This window comes from Rhinichthys klamathensis, unplaced genomic scaffold (assembly GCF_029890125.1).
Source record: "Rhinichthys klamathensis goyatoka isolate OS25496 unplaced genomic scaffold, OSU_Roscu_1.1 h1tg000117l_1, whole genome shotgun sequence".
In the NCBI taxonomy this organism is placed as follows: Eukaryota; Metazoa; Chordata; class Actinopteri; order Cypriniformes; family Leuciscidae; genus Rhinichthys; species Rhinichthys klamathensis.
Genome location: NW_026606654.1, coordinates 678,644 through 703,904, shown reverse-complemented (window position 1 = coordinate 703,904; position 25,261 = coordinate 678,644). Strand labels below are relative to the sequence as shown.

The window sequence follows — 25,261 nt, the reverse complement described above, 5'->3', positions numbered from 1 at the left end:
TTGCCGCAGAATTCTTTTATGTCTTCAAGTATTTGAGCAATTCAGACAGAAGAATGGTTTGTCAAGATTGCCGCAGAGCTCTTGTGGTAAATGTCCATTCAGTTGTGCACTGAGACCATTGAGATTGACCATTGAGAATGAAAGTGAGAACAAATCAGAAAGAAAGCAGAAGAGAGACATTTGTGGATGCTGCTGAGGTATTGTAATACTTGTGGTTGGAGGAGGAGGTCGGTATAAAAATCTGATGCGCACGAATGCACGCACGCTCGCGCACACACACACACACACACCCTGGGGACGTTCCATAGACGTAATTATTTTTATTCTATCATTCTATATGATTTATAAACTTGTTTCTTCTTGGGGTCCAAAAAATGTCCCCTCAAGGTCAAAATTTACTTGTTGGTCCCCATAACGTAGGGAATTCCAGGAACACACACACACACACACACCTAAAAACACACCACATGTGTTTATCTTCAAAAGTGAACAGAGTAAAGATTAATTTCTTTAAAAAAAAAAGATTTGCTTTGCTGAGAAGATTCTAATACAAAAACATCACATTCTTTGTCTTCAGGAAATATTTTCCGAACCAGTTAATCTGCATGGAACACATTGGACCTCACTGAGATATAAATAGGTTTTAAAAGTGTATCAAAATAAATTCCTTGGGATCATCAGCTGTATCTACAGTAACTCACATCATCACACACACATTTATAGCCCTGTGTCTAATTTAATTCTTAATTATGGACGAGAAACCGTTATGCATTTTGACAACAGCACAAGATTACTGAAAGACTTGAAGTTCTGTATGATTAAATTGTGGTGCTCGTTCTTGAGGGCTGTTTGGAAGAATTGAGAAGCATTAATCTTTTTCATTAATGACTTCTTTCCTTTTAATGATTTTGCCATTTTTCTGTACTTACTGTATGCAGCCACTTTCTCATTTTTCTTGCCATTAACACCCACAGACTTTTATCTCTTGTGATATAATATCTCTTGCTTACTTATTTTATTTTTGGCAAGAACTCTACAGACTGAAATTTACTGTAATAGTAGCCAGAGCGTGTGTGTGTGTGTGTGTGTGTGTGTGTGTGTGTGTGTGTGTGTGTGTGTGTGTGTGTGTGTGTGTGTGTGTGTGATTTGTTTTGCTCAACAGCAGAAAATATCTCCACAGTGCTAAAACATCCTTCATCATCCTCATCTAATCATTACAGGAGGCCAGAAAGGTTGCGTTAAAAAAGCTATTAAAAAAATCTGGAGTTAAACGCTTCAAAAGTTATACTCCCTTCTGTGCCTCATTTGTAAAAGCTTATCTCTGAATGCTGTCAGCTCCAAGAACCCAAAGTTTCATGAGGGCTCATGGCTGCTCAACTGGGCTGGAAGACGTGTTTGGGCCAATAACAGGATCAAGCTCTTTCCTGAAAGCCAATTGGGTGATTGGGTTTATATATGAAAAAGAAAAAAGAAAGCAAGAAAGGAAGCGTCCCTTGACAGTAGAGGGATTTTAGGTTTCCTTTTCCACATTTAACATGAATTTAGCACACTTTTCCAGTCACAGTTATTCAGAGCTCTTTGACCGAGCCAATTCTGACATGCCGCAGACTTGGAAGATAATATTTTCTGAGGATTTAATTCTGTCAACATGCAGTGATGCGTCTGAGCACAGTGAATATACCGACTTTTCAGTAGGCATTGGTCTATTCATTTTAAGAAGTATAATTTCTATCTACTAGCATCACCAAATGGAATTGCATAAATCATGGTATGAAATAATCAAGTTTCCCCAACACTCCCCTCATCTGCCATTGGCTGGATAAACAGATAGTCCTGCCCCCAATCTCACATGATTGGTTGAGCCAACATTGCTGTGTTTTCATAGTGCCACAAAGAATCAAGCATTCTTAGAGTTGTCATGCCATACGAGGCTGGATAACGTTTTTTAGCAACAAACAAATTACGCACGTAATCTGTTCCTGTGCAAAGGTTACTGGAACTTTCGCTGTTATTTACTTGTTAACAGTCTGACAAACATGATCCTCATGGTAGCTTGACATTTAAAAAGTCAACTCGGAAAAACAGAAATAAAACTTCACAGCTTGAGTACCTCGATAGGAAACACATTGTCAATGTAGTTTAATGGTGAATTAAATCACATTATTAGCATTAAAAATGGTGATGAATTTGACCTTAGCATTGTGTTGACTCGAACAGAGTAGTTTTATTCTTATTCTTGTTACAAAACACAATATGTAAGGCCAAATAACCTTATTTAAAATGAATTAAAAGCTATATATGATACAGATACAAATTATGATAGTGAATATACAAGCTACTGAACACATAACATAAGCTACCTGTAATGTACAGTTGTGACTAATTGGTGTGATGCATTTTTCTTACAGTACACACAGACTAAACCCGGGTTGTACACTGTATTGCACGTTACAACAACAGCTTTCAACAGAACACTCATGATTCGTACGAGACCTATTTAGAGCACTTTAATATTCCCTTCCCTTTGAAGTATGGACTTAATAGAGTGTGAACTTTTTTTCCAACATGACTAAAACATAGTCTAATCTGTTTTCATTCAGTAGTTCAATTAAAAGATACAACATAAGCATTCCCACACATTTTTCAGAAATAGCTATCCACACAAACAAATCATCATGGAATTCTGGTTAAGCTGCCCTGTAAAAACATAACATAACATAACAGTGATTGAAAAATGGACACAGGGCGGAAAGCGGTGTATACAACATACCTGCTCGAGTACATCACTGAAACCTTGTAAAGTCAAGTAAAGAACAAACACAGCAAAGCGAGTGCGAGTTTCATGCCAAGACAACATTCTCCCAACGCCGCAGATGAACGCCAAGCCCCCCCTCCTCTCTGCTGTTTTATTGGAGCGGCCCACATCACACCCAATGACCCAATGATGCAGGTGTTAGTGTCGTGTGTGTTTGTGTGTGTGTGAGAGAGAGAGAGAGAGAGAGAGAGAGAGAGTGGGGGTTATGTATATGTAAGGTTCTTATCTGAATGTATTTCGAAAGAGTGTTTGTTATGTGTGTTGCACGAGTATTAACCAGGCATCTAATAGTCTAGTCAGTCAGCAGGTCATTGTTAACCTTATAACTCATGATACACTGTACAGCATCAGTCGGCTTCGCTGTTCAACACTCTGTTGACAGTCTTTGAATGTCCGCACAGCTGAGATGATGCGGATGGGAAAGGAAAGCTTTCAGATTTCAATTCAAACAACTTGTAGTATCATAAAAATCTTGCCAGACTTACTATAATTTCTAGTGTAAAATCGCGAACCTGACTCTCAATCCAGATAGTGGATCCCCAAGCTTAGTGATTCAGGAAGTCAGGAATAGTATTATAGTATCCTCCTTTTTTATTCTAAACTCTTTTTAATATATTTTATATCAGTTCTTATTCTCAACTCTTATTGTTATTTTTATTTCTTATGCATGCTATTTTTAATTCCTATGCATCTGTTGTAATTATTTTGATTATTTTCATTCCTTCTGTAAAGCACTTTGAATTACCATTGTGTATGAAATGTGCTATATAAATAAACTTGCTTTCCCTTGCCTATAATTTGGCAGAGGCTATGTGCACTAAGAGTGTGTTCACACTTGGCATGTTTGGTTTGATTAAAACGAACCCTGATGCGATTGCAAATTTTAGGGCTATAGGCAATATGACGATATACAGTATAACAATGATACAATACAAGTTTATCAGGCACATGTCTGAGCATTTAAGGCAATTAAGAGATTTACATATTGGTCAGAATTTTTCTAAGTGAGAGTAAGCAATTCTCAAAATGTAATAGTCAAAATATAATGGGTTGTTGCAGGTAAAAATTCTGAAGAGTCTGATGCTCGGGCACATGCCTGAATGTTCAATAGTAATTGAGAGATTTGCATAATGTTTTTGTTTTGTTTTGTTTTTTCTTCTTCAATAAAGATACGACCAGTTGTCGTAAGGGAAAAATAGCCAGTGTCTGATGTGAGTTTAACATTTTCATAATTTAATTAGCAGTCATTAAAGCGACAATGTTGAGAAATATAGGATTAGGCTGTAATTTAATTGGTAACATCTCTGATTTCTGGCAGAATTACTATATTGTGAAGTTGTTCCTTACGATGGTTGAAATTATTTTATATCTTGGCAAAGATATTGAAGGATAAAATGTGAATTAAAAGTTAAGAAAATGCAAAAATAGAATGGATGCACGAGAATTTAGCATGCAAAATGAAAGATTCCAAGTGTAGTCCAGTAGAATAATTCATGTGGTTTTATTTAATAAATTGAGAGGTCAGATGTCAAGACCTCAATGTCTATTTTCTTTTCACAATGTGAGGGCAGAATAAAAAGCAAAAAAGCTGGTAACACTATATTTTAAAGGAACACGCAACTTTTTGGGACTTTAGCTTATTCACTGTATCCCCTAGAGTTAGATACGTCCATACATAGCCTACCCTTTTCATCTCCGTGCGTGATGTAACCCACCCACCGTTAGCCTAGCTTAGCACAAAGACAGGAACAAATAACAACAAATAACAAGGTCATATGAGACGCATGCATCTTTTAACCGTATAGATACTGGGAACTATATTCTCAAAAGGCGAAGCACTGCTACTCGGGCGGAGTGATTAGCGCAACACTCTGAGCGAACTCTCTGCTCCTCACCACAGGGCTTCTCAGGTGCTGCGAGCAAATCACTCCGCCCGAGTAGCAGTGCTTCGCCTTCAGAGAAAATAGTTCCCAGTATGTATACGGTTAAAAGATGCCTGTCTTGTTTGTTTCCAAATTATTGTAATTAGATTGCTTTACTTAATAAAAAAATACTAATAATCAGAATACAGTTTATTTTTAATTAATTTCATGATTACTTAATATTCACAGAATGGCAGTAAATTATTCAGAATTCATTGAATCACGTTAAAATAAAGCATAACCAAAAATCCAAAACACTACAAGAGATCTTTCTACAGAAGTTCTTGTGATGTCAGTCACATTAAAAATACCAAGCGATACGAAAGAGCCCACAAAATTATACACAACCAAGTACGTCAAAGTGTTGACTAATGATTATTTCTTGCACAGCCTTTGAGTTCAACCCCTAGTGTGTGTGTGTGTGTGTGTGTGTGTGTGTGTGTGTGTGTGTGTGTGTGTGTGTGTGTGTGTGTGTGTGTGTGTGTGTGTGTGTGTGTGTGTGTGTGTGTGTGTGCGTGTGCGTGTGTGTGTGTGTGTGTGTGTGCATCATGTTTCCAGACTCAATTACACTAGGCAGACAGCAGAGTTGGACAAGGACTGGAGCAGACAGAGAGAGAGAGAGAGAGATAGTGTGAGCAAGACAGAACTAGATAGTCGAGTAAAGAGAGAGGAAATGTGTGTGTGAGGGATAGAGAACAAGTTGGGAGACAGAGTCAGGGGACAAAAGGCTGTTCTCCATGTGTGGGCCAAAAGCAGCGCTGTGTGCTTGATATACAGTGAGCGACAGCTGGGATTTGGATAAGGAAGGTTTTCTGACAGAGAGAATGTGTTCTGGGTCATTTTGCTGTGGAGAGATAGCAGTGGCTATCAGCATTTAATGATACGGCTTTCTTTGAGAAAATACCAGAGATTACCAGCCTCCCAGAGGCTTCAATTACAGACCGATAAAAGTAGTGTCTCTTTAAATTCACCGGACAGCCATTAGTCATGACATAGCAGGCTTCATCAACTGAAAAGCATGTCACAAATTCGCCATATTGGCACGCTGAAGCGGTATCTTCTCTCTGCTGTGTGTTTTGCTGATGTCTACAGAACTTATTGTGCTACTGAAATGGACAAACAGCATTTACTGGTTATTTAGTCTGCATGCTTGCAGTTGTGTCTACAAGCTCTGGGGAAAAATAACCAAAAGCATTTTGGTAAACAACAAATTCCTTCAAAGAATGTGTCTGAAATCTGAATTGGCATTTTAAAGAAATTTGTAAATCCCAAGGGTTTAGACGGTTTGCAAACCAAAAGTATAATTTTTTCCCCCAATGAATGATAAAAATGTGAAAACAAAGAGGGATTTATGGCTAAAGCTAATTCATACTTTCTATGTGGTTTCAGCAGTGATAAATCAATCAGTTTCCCATGATGACTTCATTGATGTGTTATAGGGTTAGCTATAGAGTTCAGACCAGACCATACAAGAACTAGCCTGGTTAAAACCAGACCATTCTCAGTTGTAACTGAGTTATGGTCTGGCAAAGCGTCATAGACAAATCATTTCCAGAGGGGCGTCACCAACGGACGTCGCGGATAGAGCTAAACCCAATCAGAGCGATGAAGGAGATGACGTATGCAGAGCGGCGGAGAAACATCTCCGAGTGTTGTTCTTTGCTCGTTTTTTTAACAAAAAGGAAACGTTCAAATCGCTTAAAACAAACGCGATAGCTGATTCGAACGAGTGATGTTCGACGCCGGCATCCATCTTTGTAATGTAGGCTACAAAATCTGCTTCAAAATCCCAGCGCTGTCGTCATCGTGTAAAGCCCGCCCCAACGTTTCTGATTGGTGCCTCGATTTTGACGGATTGGAAATGGGCTTGAATGAGCTCTTTCCCAGACTAACTTTCAGAGCAAATCTAAATTTGCCGGAAGTTGTCTGGGTTTTCCCAGGCTATACAAGACCCAGAACAAAACCAGAACCCCTAGAACTCACACCAAGACTCAGACACCCCAAATCATAAACTGGGATTAACCAAGAACCAGATCCATCCTTGTTGGTCCAAGAACCATACTGTCCATTTTAATGAACCCAGACCCAGAGAGTGGAATTGAATGTATATGTATAGTGAAATGTATAGTGTAATTGATAGTGATTGATAGATGCGTTTTGGTCGATCAAATCACACGTAGATGAGGGAGACACATTCCCGTTTACACTTGGTGTTTTAATCCGTCTCCACTTCTGTCCTGATTTCTAGGGGAGGGTAAATGTATGTGTTTTTTCAGATCTTTTGATCTAATGGACAAAATAAGCTATTTACATATGAAGTCGACCAGAGACGATGGAAAACAGATGGAGAGTATAGCTTTCGTTTCTGCTCTGACAGTCGCAACACCACACCGAACGCTGTGAGTGTGTGTTAGAAATCAGGAATGATGAGAGAACATTGGTATGTGAGCTTGACTGACGTGACCTGCCAGAACTAACCCCATGCTTGATTTGTTCCTCAAATAAAATTCAATTCACATTAATTTGTATAGAGCTTTTCACAATACATATCCTTTCAAAGCAGTTTTACAGAAAATGCATGTGTCTACATTTCAATTTAGTGTGATCTGTTATCAGAGGTGACTGTGTCCAAGTTTTGAGTTAGGCAGATACAGTGAGCTCTTTGAAGTTATTACAAGTTGTGAACATCATGATTACAATATCTAAAAAAAAAAAATGCATTGGTGCATGTTGATTCCGAGTTTGCATCCTCGCAGGAGTTGGCGCTCTCTCTTCACAGGTGTTGAGGCATCGGAAGTCTTTGTAAGAGACAGAGTACTCTCTGGTTACTTCGAGATGGGCATCCCGAGACAGAAAAGCAAATGGAAAATGCTGTTCATAACATTTCAAGCAAAGATAATCACGTGTGTTTGATCTGATTTAACTGGAGTAAAAGGTTATGAGATACATTATGTGAATGCTTGGATAAAGGGATCTAGATTTAAACTGGGAGAGTGAATCTGAGCCCCGAACATTATCAGGAAGGCTATTCCAGAGTTTAGGACCCAAATGTGAAAACGCTCTCCCTCCTTTAGTGGACTTAGATATCCTCGTGATATCTTGGTACTACCAAAAGTCCAGAGTTTTGTGATCTTGGTAAAATACACAGGAGCTAAACCATTTAGGGCCTTATAGGTGAGTAGCAATACTTTTTAATTGATACGTAACTTAATAGGTAACTAGTGTAGAAGATGCCAAAATTGGTGTTATATGATCATATTTTCTTGACCTGGTAAGAACAGAAGCTGCATTTTGAACTAATTGTAATATGATTTTCGAAAGAAAAGTTGCTGTCAAAAATTGCTGTCAATGGCAATTTGCCTCAGTCTTATCTGAATTTAATAGAAGAAAATTACTGATCATCTAACATTTTATATCACAATCCTTCCATCCTTCCTGTTTTTTTTTTTTGTTTTGTTTTTTGTGGGTGATCAGACAGTCAGTGAGATTCACCAGAAGAAATAACATGACTGTTCCTTAGCCAAGTTGTATCATTAGAGTGACAAAGTAGGAAGTTCAGGAAGCAGATTTCCAGTTCGCCTGGATTTAATTAGTCTAATGATCAGAGAAGAGGGATTATTGCAGATCTCCTTCGTATAAAATCTGACAGTCGTTACTGAATAATGCAAAGCTGATTTAGGAGGTGATTTGAAGTTTGCATAACCAGTTTCTCACACTCTGCTTTTCAATTTGCATGTATGCAATAAAAGTGAATAGCTTTGGTTGTTTTTTTAAGTAATTTTTTCTCTATTATTACAGAAACATTGGTCATTACATATTTAAGTGTAACAACCTTGTTGAAAATATGCTAAATATTGTTTGAAATTGAGCTATAGCTACATTTGGCTAGGTCCTCTAATTTTGTTGCAGCCAATCAGAAGTCGGCTTTCGTTCTTCATTTTTGTTGTTATTCTTCCTAAAGGTAATGAGTGCTTCACACATTATAGAGAGTAGCTCTGGCACTCCTTGTGAAAACCACACACACACACATACAGAGAGAGAGAGAGAGAGAGAGAGAGAGAGAGAGAGAGAGAGAGAGAGAGAGAGAGAGAGAGAGAGAGAGAGAGAGAGAGAGAGAGAGAGAGAGAGAGAGAGAGAGAGAGAGAGAGAGAGAGAGAGAGAGAGAGAGAGAGAGAGAGAGAGAGAGAGAGAGAGAGAGAGAGAATGCCTGCCAAGAATATAAATCCATCTGTGCAATGAGATTTCTCTGGTGTCTCCAGCTCGTCCAGAAATCTCCACTTTATTATGAGGGGTCCAGGCAAAAGTTAAGAGTATCCTTGTTCTCAAAATAGAGTTCTAAGAAGAAACATTAGTCATAAACCCCAAACTGAAAAACAAGAACATTTTTGGAGATCACTTTTAATTAGAAAAATGTGCTTGACAAATTGTTTAATCAACAAGAGGATATTTTTAACGATTTGCATATGATTTTAGTAGTGTCAGAGTAGGATTTATGGATTGCTGACTACTGAACAGATATTTCACTCAATAGGAACGATTGATTGAGAAACCTTTGCAATGCAATAATGAATTACGTACAGTGGCCCCAAAAGGTATTTAGTTACCTGCGCCACAACTAAATACAGTTATAAATCTATTAATATCATTGCATTAGTTGCAAAAACAAGGAATTCACTAAAGAGATATAATCAATATATATGCATGTTATAAATGGTAAAACAGACAAAACCGTTTAGGTATTTTGGTTGTCAGGTATTAGTGGAACATGTTTGGTCACATGTTTGGTGAACGTTAGTTGTGAGAGAAGTTTTAGTATCAGTTGTTTGTTGATGCCATTCGGTTTGATATTTTGTTTTCTAATGCCATGATGAAATGAAATGCAAAAATGAAAATTCTGTCATCATTTATGTCACCCTAATGTCATTTTAAAACCCGTAAAACCCATCTTTTTGATCTGAGAGCTTTATGTCCCTCCATTGACAGCTACACAACTGACACTTTCAAGCCCCAGAAAGGTAGTAAAGACATCATTAAAGTAATCCATGTTACTCCAGTGGTTTAACCTCAGTTTTATGAAGTGCAGAGAGTGCTTTGTTTGCGCAAAAAAACTCACAATTTACCACTTTATTTACAAAATAGTAATCTCATGTTGTGGTGCTCTCGTGAACACGTGTTGGAGATTAGTATTTTTTTTTAATAAAGTGGTAAATTGTGTTTTTTGCACAAAGCACTCGCATTGCTTCATAAAACTGAGGTTAAACCACTGGAGTGGATTACTTTAATGATGTCTTTACAGAAAACGCTCAGATTTCATTAAAAAACTTTTTTTTTTTTTTTTAAGTTTTACGGGTTTGAAACGATTTGAGGGTGAGTAATTAATGACAGAATTTTCATTTTTGGGTGAACCCAACATTAAGTATCCCAAAATCTATAAATTCTTTCTGGGGACGTTATTGTTAAATGTGAGAATGGCAGATGTTTATGTTGTGTAAGCTTCTGTGCTCTACGCTTAACTAAACTCCTGCCCACACAAACTGACAGAATGTGTGTGATTCATTTCACTTCCAGTTATACAGTTAAACGGTCTGTTTTACTTAGGCTCATATTTTACAAATAAACACATTTTCACTGACTTAGTCATAAATCAGTATGCTTTTAATACGAGGAGATGCATAAATATGTCCTCTGTTCCATGTCAGTTGTGTATGTTGTGTTTGTTAACTTTTCAATGCCCCTTCTTATGTGTACTTATTGTGTGTGTGTGAGAGAGAGATAACGCAATTAATGTTAATTGCAATAAAATGAAAATTTCTTATAATTCAAATTTATGTTAAATGTCATGTCTTTAAATATATTTACACATTTGTAATAAAGTTGCAATTTAGTACATTTAAAAATATATTAACTTTAAACGTAATATGTCACACTAGAGTTAAAATTATGATCATGTACTATACATGAGCTTTAGTATGTTAGTCAGAACATCAAAATAAGTGTACTTCTTTAAAGCACAACAAAAATATGAAATATTAATGTTAAACTATAACTTTTTAACAAGCTCTATCAACTACCTTTTTAGTGGTTTTCATGTCGTTTTTAGAGTTCAAATGACTGAGAATTCTGTAAAATATCTTATTTTGTGGTTTCACAGACAAAAGAAAATCATGCTGGTTTGTAACAACATGAGTGTGAAAAATGATGACAGTATCTTAGACTATAAATAAGTGCACTCACTGTAGGTCGTACAACTGGGTATTATGTTACGCCTTGTCATAATGTAACCATAGAGAACACATCACTGAAATATGCATGTGGTCAAGATGAATATGGTAATCAAAGTTTTCTGAGGGAGACTACAACTGTTTGTCTGTGGTAGCTTTGCCTGTTGCTTTCTTTTTCTTAGTTTCCTTCACAGAAAATGGACAAATAGGCACTCACCATCTGGACGTGTATTGAGTTCTAAATCACCTTTAAAGCAGCTTGCTTTGGATGCAGCATTTATAGTGCTACTTAGACCGGGCAGCTTTCACCAGGAATAGTTTGGCCTGTCTTAAAAAACACTAAAGATTTGCTTAGGCATTTATTTTTAATGTTGCTATTCTGGATTATTTACCCAAGTGAGAATGAAAAAAATATACAGTGTGATATGGACATACATGAAACTGATATAGTATTAATAAGCACCATTTAGTACAGTGCATGGAAAAGGAGCCAGATTTAATAATGGCATACTCTCAGCTGAAAATAAATACATAAATGTCTGGTCAGTCTGTCATCAGGCACTCAGACGGATTCACTCCATGTCTATATTAGTGACATCATTTGGCTCTATTCGCTTAATTGCTCAACTCAAGAGATTCAGTCCTGAAGCAACCTTTTGTTGTTTGGGGTGTACTGTATGTGTGTGTGTGTGTGTGTGTGATCAGAAACGGTCAGCTCTGTTTAGTCAGATGGGTCTGGTTAAAATGGAAAATGTGCCCTGTGTTTCTGGCAAAAGCTACCCTTTTTCCAGTAGAAGTTCTCCAGTTTGTGTACCTGATGTGCTGTGAGACCACTGTCACTGTCAGAAGCTGCACTGCATGATGGGCCAGCAGCTACAGCACAATCTATAGCAAATTTGTCTTGTACTAGGGTTAAGAGTTAAGCTGGCTTTTCTTTCTCTCTACCTCTAAACTGTTCAGACTCTTCTGGCCCTCTCAAAGATTGGGGGAATATGAAATTGTGGAAATTCAAGAATGATATATATATTTGAGGTGTCCTGTTACATGATAAATGCAGCTAAGGGAAAATAAGTTAGGACACTGGTTTAGAGGGAATAAGACGTTTTTTTCCAATGTGAGTGAGAAGAAGAAAATGATTTCTTTTAATAAAGTCAGTATGACATCAGAAATGAACCTGTTTTCTTTATAATGCACATTCCTGGTCTTATTGTTCATGATTCATGAGTGCACATTATTCCAGGAATATAAAAATTGCCTCCATTCTGGTATGGAATACTATTTTAAAATGTTCACCTAATCAATCAGTTACTGAGAATACAATTAATTCCGTCCCACTTGTAAATACATCACATTTTGGAAGTAAAATGAGTAGAACTTGAATGGAGTGTCGTGTTGACTTAAAGCAAAAAAATCAGTCTATGGAGTTTGAAAACGAAAAAAAAAAAAATCTGGTATGCTAAAAATGGTCATTGCTGCTCTAAAAGTTAAATGGTCTGAAGGGAATTTTCTTCACATTTATATCTGTAATAATACATCAAATCAGGCATCAGGCAACCAGAGGCATGTGAGACAACTGAATTTGATATATCAGAATTTCAAAATTAGATAATAGATAGATAGATAGATAGATAGATAGATAGATAGATAGATAGATAGATAGATAGATAGATAGATAGATAGATAGATAGATAGATAGATAGATAGATAGATAGATAGATAGATAGATAGATATTGGTTATGGTAATTCACAACAGAAATCTATATAAGGCTATGTGATATTTCAGCTGAGCTATTTTAAGATTCATGATTCATGGCAATTGCACCAAGAGTGTTCCTTCTACTAAAACCTGTGAAACTCATTGAACTGTTTTAAAGCTCAGCAGCTCTGTTTAATTTATTGCACAATCATTAAAGTCTAGTCAGGGTATTCTGTCAAGTGCTCCATGGCTTATTATATTGTCATGCCCTCACTGCTCTTTATATATGTACATATGTGTGCAGTGGCTTATAGGGGAAAGAGAGAGCCCATGTTCCCCTGCATGCTCCAGGAGTCACGGCAAGCCTGTGTGTGGGTCAGACGGACGCAGTTATGATACCAACTGTGACCTGGAGAGGGCGAAATGCAAGGACCGCACTCTCACCCTCGCCCACAGGGGCCGATGCAAAGGTCAGTGGACACCAGAAACTTTTGTGTGAACATTTCTGAAAACAATTGAGGCATCTTGAATCGCATGTGAGGAATGTATCGTGTCGTTTTCACTTTAGTTTGATGGTCCCTTTAACACATTCTGTTGACTATAAGTAACGTTGCACCTACATGTCTACTAACTGTCATTGGAGTGTTAGTAGAGTATTGGTAGACTGGTAGGGTTAGGGTTAGAATAAGTTGACATGCATTTGCAAAGTTACTAATAGTCAGTAGAATGTCTGTTGGGGAGAATCACAGTAAAGAGCATATATTAAGCAGACAGTCTACTTATACTCTAATGAGAGTTAGTTGACATGTAGTAAGTTACTTATAGTCAACAGAATGTTCAAAAGGGACCATCAAAATAAAGTGTTACTATAATTTCTTTTAGAAAACAGATGCGGTTTACAATAGCACTTCAATAATGCATGATATTGTAACACCAACACGAAACGTCTGTTTACATAGTTATGGTGTACATCACTGCACAGCATCCAAATATTTCAATATCCTTAAAGCAAGACAAATGTACTTAAAATTGCATAAATTCTCCAAAACAACACTACTGTGTTTTCCCCTGTGACCTAGTTCCCTTTCAAGGGAACTTCGAGCTGCGTTTGAGACGCGGTGGGAACGCTCTGCGTGATTGCGTCATGAAGCACGTGTAAAATCAGTCCAATGGAAGCCCGATACGTCATAGGTGACGTCATAGACCAGGAAACTATAAAGCACCCTTGAAAACAGACCTCGACAGCTTCTGTAGTCTTCAGCAAGCGCTCTCTGTGATTCTGTCCTTGTCTATTTATTGTTGTTTGTCAAGCCCAATATATATATATCACTATCTATCATTATGGCGAGCAAAGCAATATTATAGACGTTGTGTTGTTCCCTGCCCTCGTTACATCACGGGTGGGGACACACATCAGCTTTTTGTTGCTGTTTGGGAGTGGAGCATGCAACAGTCATTTCTCGAGGGATCTGACTGTGCATTGCGAGAAGCTGTCCGTGAGGACGCTCCGCTCTCGCCGGGCGTTCTTCGAGGAGGACGGTTCGGTTCGCGTTCCCCAAGCGGGTCTCTCTGTTGCCGAGGCTCGGAGACGGCTCGTATTTCGGGGTTCGAAAACGGATCTGACAGCGGGGGTTGGGACGGGCTCCGCCCTTTCTCAGCTTTCACATGCCAGATCTAGTGTGCTGCGATTTCCAGTTCCGAGGAATTGGTATCGTTAGTGTTTTGTTTAAAAAGAAAGAAAACAAATACAAATCTTTTTAAAAAGGCAGATGTTTGAGTTTTCAATGAATACATTTTCCAGCTCATAACTCTGTTGAATAAAGAGGAGCTTTTTTAAAGAAAAAAAGGAGGTTTTATCTAGTGCTGTTGCCAGTTAAATATTTACTGGCCAGCTGAACATTATGAGATTGAAAATAAAGAAGAGTTTGTTAGATGAACTGTATCTTAAAACAGGAAAACTCTGTATCTCAGCCTCCTCGTCGGGGACTGTGGTTTTTCCCTATCTCCACACTGAGGTGTCGAGATCGTGGAATAAACCGGTTTGTATTTTATGTGTTTAATCCCCAGATGTCTGACTATAGTAATGTTTGGGTATTAAGTATCATAGTATGACATTGCCTCGGGTTAAAGAGACGCTTGCGAGCTTTCTCTCTCCCGAGTCGGCGTTATCGTTATTAACCCCGACGTTACCCACCAGCCATCTTAATAATGAGTACATTTTTATTGGGCAGCGCTGGTGGGTAGAGTATATAAGGACATGGATGAATGTGAGGGGCGACTCTCTGAGGAGGGTCGCAGCGCTGCCAGTTCGGTTGTTTCCTGCTGGTGGCCGCAGAGTGATATATATGTATATATATATAAGTTTTTCTGATATAAAGATAAAGGAAAATAAAGATATAATTATGTCTGTTCTTCTGGACGCTCCGCTTTCAAGAAAACTAAGAAATAAACCATTCAGCGGCGTTCCAGAGGTTTCTTCCTCACCAATCTAATGTTCCTGAGAACTATTATGCTCCTCTCAGCACAAAGTGAAAAATAGAGCGTCGCCATTCGGGCTCCTCCGCAATTGAGGGGTACCTGGGTGGCGGTCGCAGTCTAGCCAGTTAGAGACATGCAAGATCTGAGGACTGTTTTATCTCTAAAATAGCTTTGACAAAGGAGAAGCCCTGACGCCGAGGCGATCTGGCTTCTAAGGGTGGTCCCCTCTGGGGTAGGGACGGTTTTGAGAAATCGTTTCTCCTCAGCACCCTTTGGGGTGCGACTCTCTGAGGAGGGTCGCAGTACTGCCAGTTCGGTTTCCCTGCCGGTTCGCCGTTTCAGGGCACCAAGGTGTCAGTGTCCCCAAACGAGCCTTCAAATAAAAGAAGAGCAGTCAGTTCGGTTTCCCTGCCGGTTCGCCGTTTCAGGGCGCCGAAGTGCCTGCTTTTTTCAACGATCCTCCGAGGAGGGTCGTAGGAACTAAGCTAGTTAGAGGTAGGCAAGATCTGAGGACTGTCATCATCTCTAATAAAGCTTAGACAAGAAGTCTAAGACTCTGAGGAGGGTCGTAGAATGGTCAGTTCGGTTGTTCCCTGCCGGTTCGCCGCTTCAGGGCGCCGTAGTGACTGTTCAAACAAATCCAGAGGCCAGTCTTGAGAGACTGGTTCCCCTAGTAAATTTCTGGCAGCGTGGAAACTACTGCCACATATTTCTCAGTGGGTCCTGCACACTATAGAAAAGGGTTTCAGAATTCAGTTCGGTTCTCGTTCGCCCAGATTTCTAGGGGTCCTCCTCTCATTGGTGGACCCCGAGCAGGCTTTGGTTATGGAGCAGGAAGTACTGTCACTTCTGCAAAAGGAGCTGTAGAAGGGGTTCCTCCTCCCAGCAGACAGCCATTACTTCATTGTTTCCGAAAGAGGATGAGGGAGGTTCCCGAGGTTTGCTTTCGGGGGCGAAGCATACCATTATCGGGTTCTTCCATTCGGCCTAGGTTTATTACCCCACACCTTTACAGTATGCGTGGATGCAGCTCTGGCTCTTCTGAGACTCCAGGGCATTCGCGTATTATACTACATCAATGATTGGTTGTTCCTAGCTCAATCTGAGTTTATGGCAGTTCGGCATCGAGATGTCGTTCTGTCTCATTAAGGATGTTGGAGTTGCCTCTCAACGCCAAGAAGAGTGTGCTCTGAGGACCACTTTTCTAGGTGTAGCAATTCTTACAGCCGTAATGGGGTATATCTAGGCCAGTCACTCACTGTGAAACAGTTTCAGACGGGTGGGTCTCATGGCAGTTGCGTCCAACGTATTACTTTTGGCCTTCTGTTCATGAGACCCCTGCAGTGGTGGCTCAGGACCAAGGGGTTTTTCTCCGAGGGGAAATACGTTTTCGCATGATCAAAGTCACGCGGCTATGCCTTCGTGCTTCGGTCATGTGGAAGAACCTTGGTTCCTCGCCCAGGCCCAGTGTTGGGGGCTTCTTGTCGACGCATATTGCTATCGACGGATGCTTCCCTCACAAGTGGGGGCGATCATGAGTGGTTGCTCGGCGAATGGCGGACAACACACTGGTGGTCTCGTATATCAGAGCAGATATCCTGTTGAGGCAGGGGCTGAGGCCCAGGGGATTGGAGACTTCACCCCGAGGTGGTGGAGCTTCTTAGGGAGAACTTTGGTCTAACTAAAGTCAAGTCGACCTTTCACATCGTTTGTACAACGCATTGCTCTATATGGTTCCCCCTCACGCAGCCAGCTCTTCTCAGACTGGATGCGATGGTGCAGGTGTGGCCGAGGCTGCACCTGTACGCATTTCCCCCGATATCTATGCTCCCGGAGGTTCTGGAGAGGGTTCGCCGGGAAGGGGCTCATCTGCTACTAGTAGCCCCGTACTGGCCGACTCGAGTTTGGTTCTCGGACTTTGTCTCTTCTGGACGGCTCTCCCATGGAGATTCCGTTCAGGAGGGACCTGCTGTCCCAGGCAGGGGGCACGATATTTCACCCTCGACCGGAGTTGTGGAAACTGTGGGCCTGGCCTCTGAGGGGGCCAGGCTCATAGAATCCAGTCTCTCGACCTGGGTCGTTGAGACATTCTCCATTCCAGAGCTCCTTCCACGAGAAGACTGTATGCACTGAAATGGAAATTATTCTCCACCTGGTGTGGTGAGCGTCAGTTAGATCCTGTTAACTGCCCTGTTGGTTCAGTTCTCGATTTTCTGCAAGACCGTTTCTCTGCTGGATTATCTCCTTCCACCTTAAAAGTTTATGTGGCGGCTATTTCGGCCTATCATACCCCTCTGGGGGGTACTTCTTTTGGGAGAGATCCTCTGATTACTCGTTTTCTCCGTGGTACATTGAGGTTGAGACCTGCACTGCACTCTAGAGCACCGGCTTGGGATTTAGCCATTGTACTTGAGGGTCTGGCTCTGGCTCCCTTCGAGCCTATTGAAGAGGTTTCAGAAAAATTCCTCACTTTGAAAGCTTTATTTCTCCTTGCTATTTCATCTATCAAGAGAATTGGAGATTTGCATGCCCTGTCGGTTGCTCCGTCATGTCTGGAATTTGCACCTGGTATGGTGAAAGCATTTCTATACCCTAGACCGGGTTATATTCCTAAGGTCCCAGTTAATGTTAGGGGCCCAATAGTGTTGCAGGCCTTTTATCCTCCACCTTTTAATACCCCAGATCAGGAACAACTGAACCTGTTATGTCCAGTTTGGGCATTGGATGCCTACGTTCACAGAGCTGCCCTGTGGCGTAAGTCAGAGCAGTTATTTGTATGTTTTGGGTCACTCAGAAGAGGGTGCCCTGCATCTAAACAGGTTATGAGCAAATGGATAGTTGAGGCTATATCATTGGCTTATGAAGCTGCCGGTCAGCCTTCACCTATGGCTGTACGGGCCCATTCTACAAGGAGTATGGCGGCCTCTACGGCCTTAATTTCGGGTGTTTCCCTTCTTGACATTTGTAATGCGGCAGGTTGGTCCTCTCCACATACATTTGTCAGGTTTTATGACCTTGACCTCTCCACTCCTGGGGCGAGGTTGCTTGCTTCTTGGTGTGCGCAAGGACTTCACACAGAACGGGCATTTGTCACTATGGCGTAGTGGGTATGGGGTTCCCACCGCGTCTCAAACGCAGCTCGAAGTTCCCTTGAAAGGGAACGTCTCAGGTTACGTATGTAACCCTGGTTCCCTGAGAGGGAACGAGACGCTGCGTTTGCCTGCCATACTTCCTGCATACCCTGATCGACTTACTTCAGACTTTTCAGAAGCTGTCGCGGTCTGTTTTCAAGGGTGCTTTATAGTTTCCTGGTCTATGACGTCACCTATGACGTATCGGGCTTCCATTGGACTGATTTTACACGTGCTTCATGACGCAATCACGCAGAGCGTTCCCACCGCGTCTCAAACGCAGCGTCTCGTTCCCTCTCAGGGAACCAGGGTTACATACGTAACCTGAGACGTTTTCCTATGTTGTCTGATTAGTCATTTAGTTCACCTGTCATTTTATTAGTTATCTCGTTAATTAATTAATTTAATTTAATTTATTTATTTATTTGATCAGGGACAATGCACAAAAAAAACATTAATCTAAGAAAGAAGAGATGTCATGTGCCAGGTTATAGCAAAAATGCTAATTTCCGCCTGCAGTCCCTGGACAGGTTGATGATATACTTACAAAATTTAAAAAATATGTACAGAATTATAATACACAGAAGCATCACTTCACTCACATCATAACACTCTCTACTACAGGAATCTATAACTTATTCATTCACAGATTACATCATTCGTATCGTTAGGTATTTATACCTTGTGTTCTCCGTCATTCTCTGTCCGTTCTTGTCTGTGTTTTACGTGGTTGTGTTCTCCTGTGTTTGGATTTGATCATTAAATACTATTAACTTGGACTATTCCTGTCGTGCACTTCATTCAACACACACGTTCCCAGACCGATAGAGGTTCATTTTTGCGGGGGTTTTCCCCTTTTAATTTAAAGTTTTCACTATGGATCTGCCTGCTGTTCAGCTGCTGTGCCTGGAGCAGGGAGAACGTCTGCTGGAAGAACACACTCGGGACTTTATGCAGCTTGCGTGTCAGACACACTACCTGGACTGCTCGCTCTGTGTATTTTATCCAGAGGCGGACAGAGTACACAGCTTCGTTACTTGAGTAAAAGTACAGATACCCCTTGCTAAATTTTACTCAAGTAAAAGTACTACAGTCAGATCTACTTCAGTCTACTACAGTCATATCTATAGTCAGTCTACTTAAGTAAAAGTACTGAAGTACTTGTTTTTAAAAGTACTTGAGTATCAAGAGTACAAGAGTAAATTTTCTAAATATTGCATTACTACTGCCACAGTGTCAAGTCAAGTCATCTTCATTTATATAGCGCTTTTAACAATGTAGATTGTTTTAAAGCGGCTTTACTGCCACAGTGTCAAGTCAAGTCATCTTCATTTATATAGCGCTTTTAACAATGTAGATTGTTTTAAAGCGGCTTTACAGAGATAAACATAATTTAAGGTAACAGAGATTGTTTTGGCTTTATAGCGATTCTTGAATAATGTTATTTCCAGCTAAAGTTGGTTTTGATTGATTCACTTCCGGCGAAATCATCATTTGTTATTAAATTAGGGGCGGCTAAGGCGACGGCGTTCTCTCTAAACAGACTTTAAACTGAACCTGTGATAAACGCTGATGGCGTTTACATGCTGGTTAAGAATTGATTAAGAACTATAGTTATGTGTGTTCGAATATATGTGTGCAGGTTTGTAATTCCATACAAACCATGCCTAAACAAAATAAAATTCTGTATCAAATTTATAGGCAAAGACAAGTAGTTTATCACTTCGGGGTAGGTATGCGAACCGTGCTTACATTTATGTACAGAAACGTCCTACATGGAGTTATGAAAAATTTTAATCTTAATACCTTTGATAATCTAAAAGGAATTGAAAGTTAATTCAAGTCATTTTCATCTTTTTACCATGTTGCTTTATTTAACATTTCTCACTTGCCCACAAAGCAATGCACAATGGCAACGCTCTGACAAACCTCTGCTAGAGTTTTAATGGATTTTTTGCTCCCACATTTGAACCTGTTTCGTTCATGGTTTCGTCTCTTATCTAAATCTGACCGGAGTTTACTTTGGCGTCAGTTCAGAGCTGAAGGTGAAGGTGATTTGCTGATAGGCTGTCCCAATCAGTGGCGCCTGCACAATCCAATCACGTTTGAGAGGGAAACAACAAATTGAGGGTTTCCGAGAACTTTCTTTTTTCCTTTTTTTTTTTTTTTTTTTGAAGTAACGGGTACTCACGGTTATGGATAGAAATGTAGTGGAGTAAAGAGTACAATATTTGCCTCTCAAATGTACTTGAGTAAAGTCATAAGTAATCCCCAAAAATGATACTCGAGTAAAGTACAGATCCCTCAAAATTGTACTCAAGCACTGGACTCAAGTAAATGTACTCCGTTACTGTCTGGCTCTGATTTTATCACACAAGCCTGAGCGAGCTGTCCAAGGCATGCATTCCAGCGGCTGGTTCAAGGGAAGACTTCGTCGCATCCGTGGAGTGGGTGCTGGTGAACAACAACTCCCCGTTCACCTTCGGCCCGGCTGAGAACGACACCAGCCCCACTCCACATCCAGAGACCAGCCATTAGCCACCGACGACCGGCACGATGGAGATACGAGAGCCGACTACAGACACTGGACTTCAGCCTGCTGTGACTGACAAGACCGAACTTGAGGAGAGGATGGAAGGAGTCGTCGCCCCAGAGCCTGAACCACCAGGTGCGTGAGCCCACTACAACATGTGCTGCTGAGTTTGAGAGCTTGGAGGAAAGCCCCGCCCACAACCTTACTGCTTGTGGATGGGATCGCTATGATTGCTGGAATATTTTTGGACAATTGGAAATGTTTGAGGAGGTAATTCCCCTGTTCCTCCTTTCCCCGCTGGTTCCGTCCAGCCCTGAACTGCCCGTTTCCCTGCTGGTTCCGTCCTGCCCTGTATGTCCTGTGATCCCTCCCAGCCTTCCTCTCCTGCTTCTCCTAACTGCCTGTTCCTCAGCCTAGTTTTCCAATTTTGTAGGATTAGTCATTTAGTTAACCTGTCGTCTCATTAGTTATCTGGTTAGTCCCTGTGTATTTATACCTTGTGTTCTCCCTCATTCTCTGTCCGTTCTCGTCTGTTCTCATCCACCTCCTCTGGTACCCTTAAGCCCCTCTTCATCTCCTGCACTGAAGTGTGTGGATCCGCTTTGGTTCTTCAGGCCACTAGCTCCGCCTAAAACAGAGGATCCCCTGGCTCCGTCTCCAGCCTCTGAACCCAACACTCCACAGCAGCCTGTCGATGCATCGTCTCTGCCCTGGCTCCTCCCTCCCTCGACTCCACCGGAAATCTTCTGCCTTACGACTCCACCGGGCTCCCTCATCCCACAGGCTCTGCCTTGGTCAGAATTTGTCCTGCCTGCACCTTCGAATCCGTCTTGCTCCACCTTTCCCCCAACTATGCCTTCTTCCTCATTTCCACCGGCTCCGCCTCAGTCTTCAGGTTCCTGTGTTCCACCTCGGATGCTCGTCGCTCCGGCTCCACTTCTGTCTCCAGTTCCAGCAGTGTCTTGTGGGCTCTTCGGCGTGTCAGCTCCACCTGGGTGTCTGTCTCCAGTGGCTTCTCTATCGGCTGTTCCCGTCAAGTTCCTGTCAAGTCTCCACCATGGCTCCTCCCGCCTTCGACTCCACCCTGGGGTCTCATCATGGTTGGTCTCTGGACCAACATCTGGCTCCTCCTGCTCTGGGCTCCATCTTGGCTCCGACCACCCTCCACTCCCCCTTGGACTTTTTTGTTTCACCCCTTCCTTTGCCCTTCTCCAAAGCATCCACCCTCCCTCCTCAGTTGGACTGTTCTGTACGACGCGAGGACGTGCCTTTTCAGGAGGGGGCGTACTGTTGCTTGTATATTGTGTTTTTCCTGTGACCTAGTTTAGTTCACCTGTCGTCACATTAGATATCTCGTATCCGTTCTCGTCTATGTTTTACGTGGTTGGTTCTCCTATGTTTGGATTTGATCATTAAATACTATTTCTGTCGTGCACTTCATTTAACTCACATATGACATTATCAGCTTAAATCTTACAAAATTTAGTGAGGTTTAAAAGCAGAAAAAAATATAGCAAATGGGGTAAGGAAAGCAAACTTAGCTATATTGTCTGAAAGCCATCTTTATTGTCATATGTATTTTGAAAAATTAAGCATAATGCAGTAATGCAGGATTTAATATTCTATACCACTAGATTACTGAACCCTAATAAGTATAACATGTCCACTCAATGCTAATCAAGGTTATGAACTCAAGTTCAATTTAATAATAATAAACATGAAAACTTAGACCAAAAACCTCACCAAATGCAGAGTTGTATATAAAGACGAATCTAGACAAGAGGGCTATAGACCTTAGTCAGGGTAGACACCATACTGAATTTTATGTGGATGAAAACAAGGCTGTGAGTGATAGACTTGTAGAGTCTTTACAATGGCATGTGGTGTATAAAGGTCCTAAATCACGTCATTTTCACAATGTACCACATGATTAAATGTTTCTTCAAAAAAATCTCTATAGTATGAATGTGTTTAGTACTATGAATTTAAACTGGACGTATACATCTGCCATGTTGGCATTGTCATGTGACCCAAGGCATCAATTGTGATGCTTATCTGGCATTCCTGACTCTTTTCCTGTGGCCTCATGGGATAGTAAAGTGTCCAACAAAAATTGCTGACTCACGTTTTATGTTTTATACTACTCTTTTTGCATATTATTTGGAGAAGTAGGCATATCCGAACGCAGTGCTGAAAACTAGTAATAAAGGAAACAGGAAAATGACAGACAGGAAACAATGAACACGGCAACAGGAACTAGGAACAAGAGCTTCAAAACAAAAGCACATAGCAAAATAAAAGACCAAATTCAAAAACATGAAGCCAGAACAAAACTAAACATACATGACAGTAAGCTAGACTGTTCCTTGAGTATTTGTGTTAAGTAATACATATGTAAATGTGTTTTTTCTTGTTAATATTGAAATTTCAGGTAAAAACTGGAGGATTGATCAACCTCTTCCTGCGCCCACACTGGTTTCAGAGGTCAAAGAGCTGACAGCTATGAAAGGTATGAGCAATGAGATGAAAACCTATGAACAGTTTCACCGTTTGTATCACTCCGCTTGCAGCATTTCTCACAGCGAGTGTCATGGCGGAAGAGCAAACCCACTATAATTTTACAAATAGTACTGTTGTTGTGTCACGGAATGTAGTTTTATACGTTTTTAGGCTAAACTGTAGTTGTTTAAACTTCACATATGTGGTTTATTTATAAAGATAGCGCCTATCTTAAATTTTGCTTCAATGTTTTCAGAGATGTGAGCTCCAGGCCGTCAGCAGCCGTTCAACGCTCATGTACCCGCCGAGAACAGCCTTACCTCGGCCAGTTCTTCTGTAATTTGCCACTGGCTCTAATGTCCCTATAGTGGTTAAACATGAGATATAATTCGTTTTGGGTATGTCTACTGGGCAATCTTTGCTCTCATTAATCTATTATATGATTTGGCAGAGAGCAAAGTTTCAGATCTATATATTTTTATATAACTTTAATTCATCAGAGCACTGCCTTTGTACTTTTGACTGAATTGCTTAGCGACTTTTATAATGGCGATTGTTGTTTATTAAATATTATCGTTCGATAAATATTATTTTATAGAAATAATAGTAGTATTTAATAATAGTATTTGGTATTGAGAAATGTTCTGTGTTAGTGTTAGTGATTTTGACTTCCAGTGCAGGTTAGTTGGCGACAAGAGACTGTCTTTATGGGTAAATCAGTAGCAAAGACCTGTGTGTTGAAAGGGTCTGAAACAAGACTGTATACATGGACATTAGTTTTACTTAACACCTTGTAAGACGCAACCAAATTGACAAGCGTTGTCATGTGAAATCTCCATAACATTTGAAAGGATACTAAGACAAAGATATCGCTTTCCTTGGCGTATTATGAATATGAGATTGACCTGAAAAATTAATGCTGTATCAGATGCAAGTAATCACACTCGCTCATTCTATCTCTCTCTCATAATACTCTTCTCTACATAATCATTTTAGCATATAGCTTATAGCTTTAAACTATTTACATAATACTTTTACGTATAATAGCTTTTAACTTAAAGCTGCAGTCCGTGGTTTTTCCTCTTTGTCGCCATCTCTGTTCGAAATCTGCAATTGCAGTTATTCGCGGAATTATCAACTTTACGTGAGTTGTACTTCGACACGGCACAGCGTGGATGAACACAATGTTTTAGGAGAGTGTGCAGCTGTCAATCACCGCCGGTGTGGATACTGGCATTCAGAATCAAAGATTATTATTTTTGGAAGTATGACCAACATAATAATTTTCACTGGAAAATGTCATCTGAACAAGTAAGTAACATCCACTTTTGTTCTGGTTCTGACATTGCAGTAAATGGCGCTGATTAAATCTAAAAATCGCTTATCATATCACGTAAAACCGTGCAAATTATACTTTGTTCTCATATTGTTAATGTTAACAACGTCAGCATTGCGTGACTACATTTAATGTCCTTCCGATATGTATCCTTGTTTTCGCATGGGTCCGGTTGCAAGTATCTTTATTTCTATAGCCACTCCGAAGTCCGAACAAAGTCTTTTGCATTTTACAGCGGGTGAATCTGTTGTCACTGGTGATTGTCGTTTGAACCTTTCTGGATCCGCCATCAAATTGATAAGTTTAATTATATCAAGTGCTGTGAGAAAAGGCTATAAATCTCCACCTCCAGCATCCTCACACGCAATATAGCCGACTAGCCGAGACTCTTCTTTATGTGTACAGATGTGTGTGTACAGATGTGTGTGTACAGATGTGACGTAATGGCGCAAAGACATGCTCGAATCTCCTGCGGAAATCCACCATTACCAATAGAATTAAAAACATTGTTACAAGCTTACCGCTTTGAATCGAGCTAAGGCAAGCAGATAGTTTTGAACACTGGCTGGTTATGTATTTGTTCAAAAATGTATTTTGGATCATTTTTAACCCAAAAAAAGCTACGGACT

General features: G+C 40.4%; 1 protein-coding gene across 1 annotated transcript in view; it reads left to right on the top strand.

The window, feature by feature from the left end:
- The window catches only part of smoc1 (SPARC related modular calcium binding 1), a 73,939-nt gene that overhangs the window by 1,205 nt on the left and 47,473 nt on the right, over positions 1-25,261 (top strand). The window contains exon 2 of the mRNA XM_056255073.1: positions 12,960-13,125. Within this exon, the coding sequence (XP_056111048.1) occupies positions 12,960-13,125 (166 nt within the window). The remainder of the gene's footprint in view (positions 1-12,959; positions 13,126-25,261) is intronic.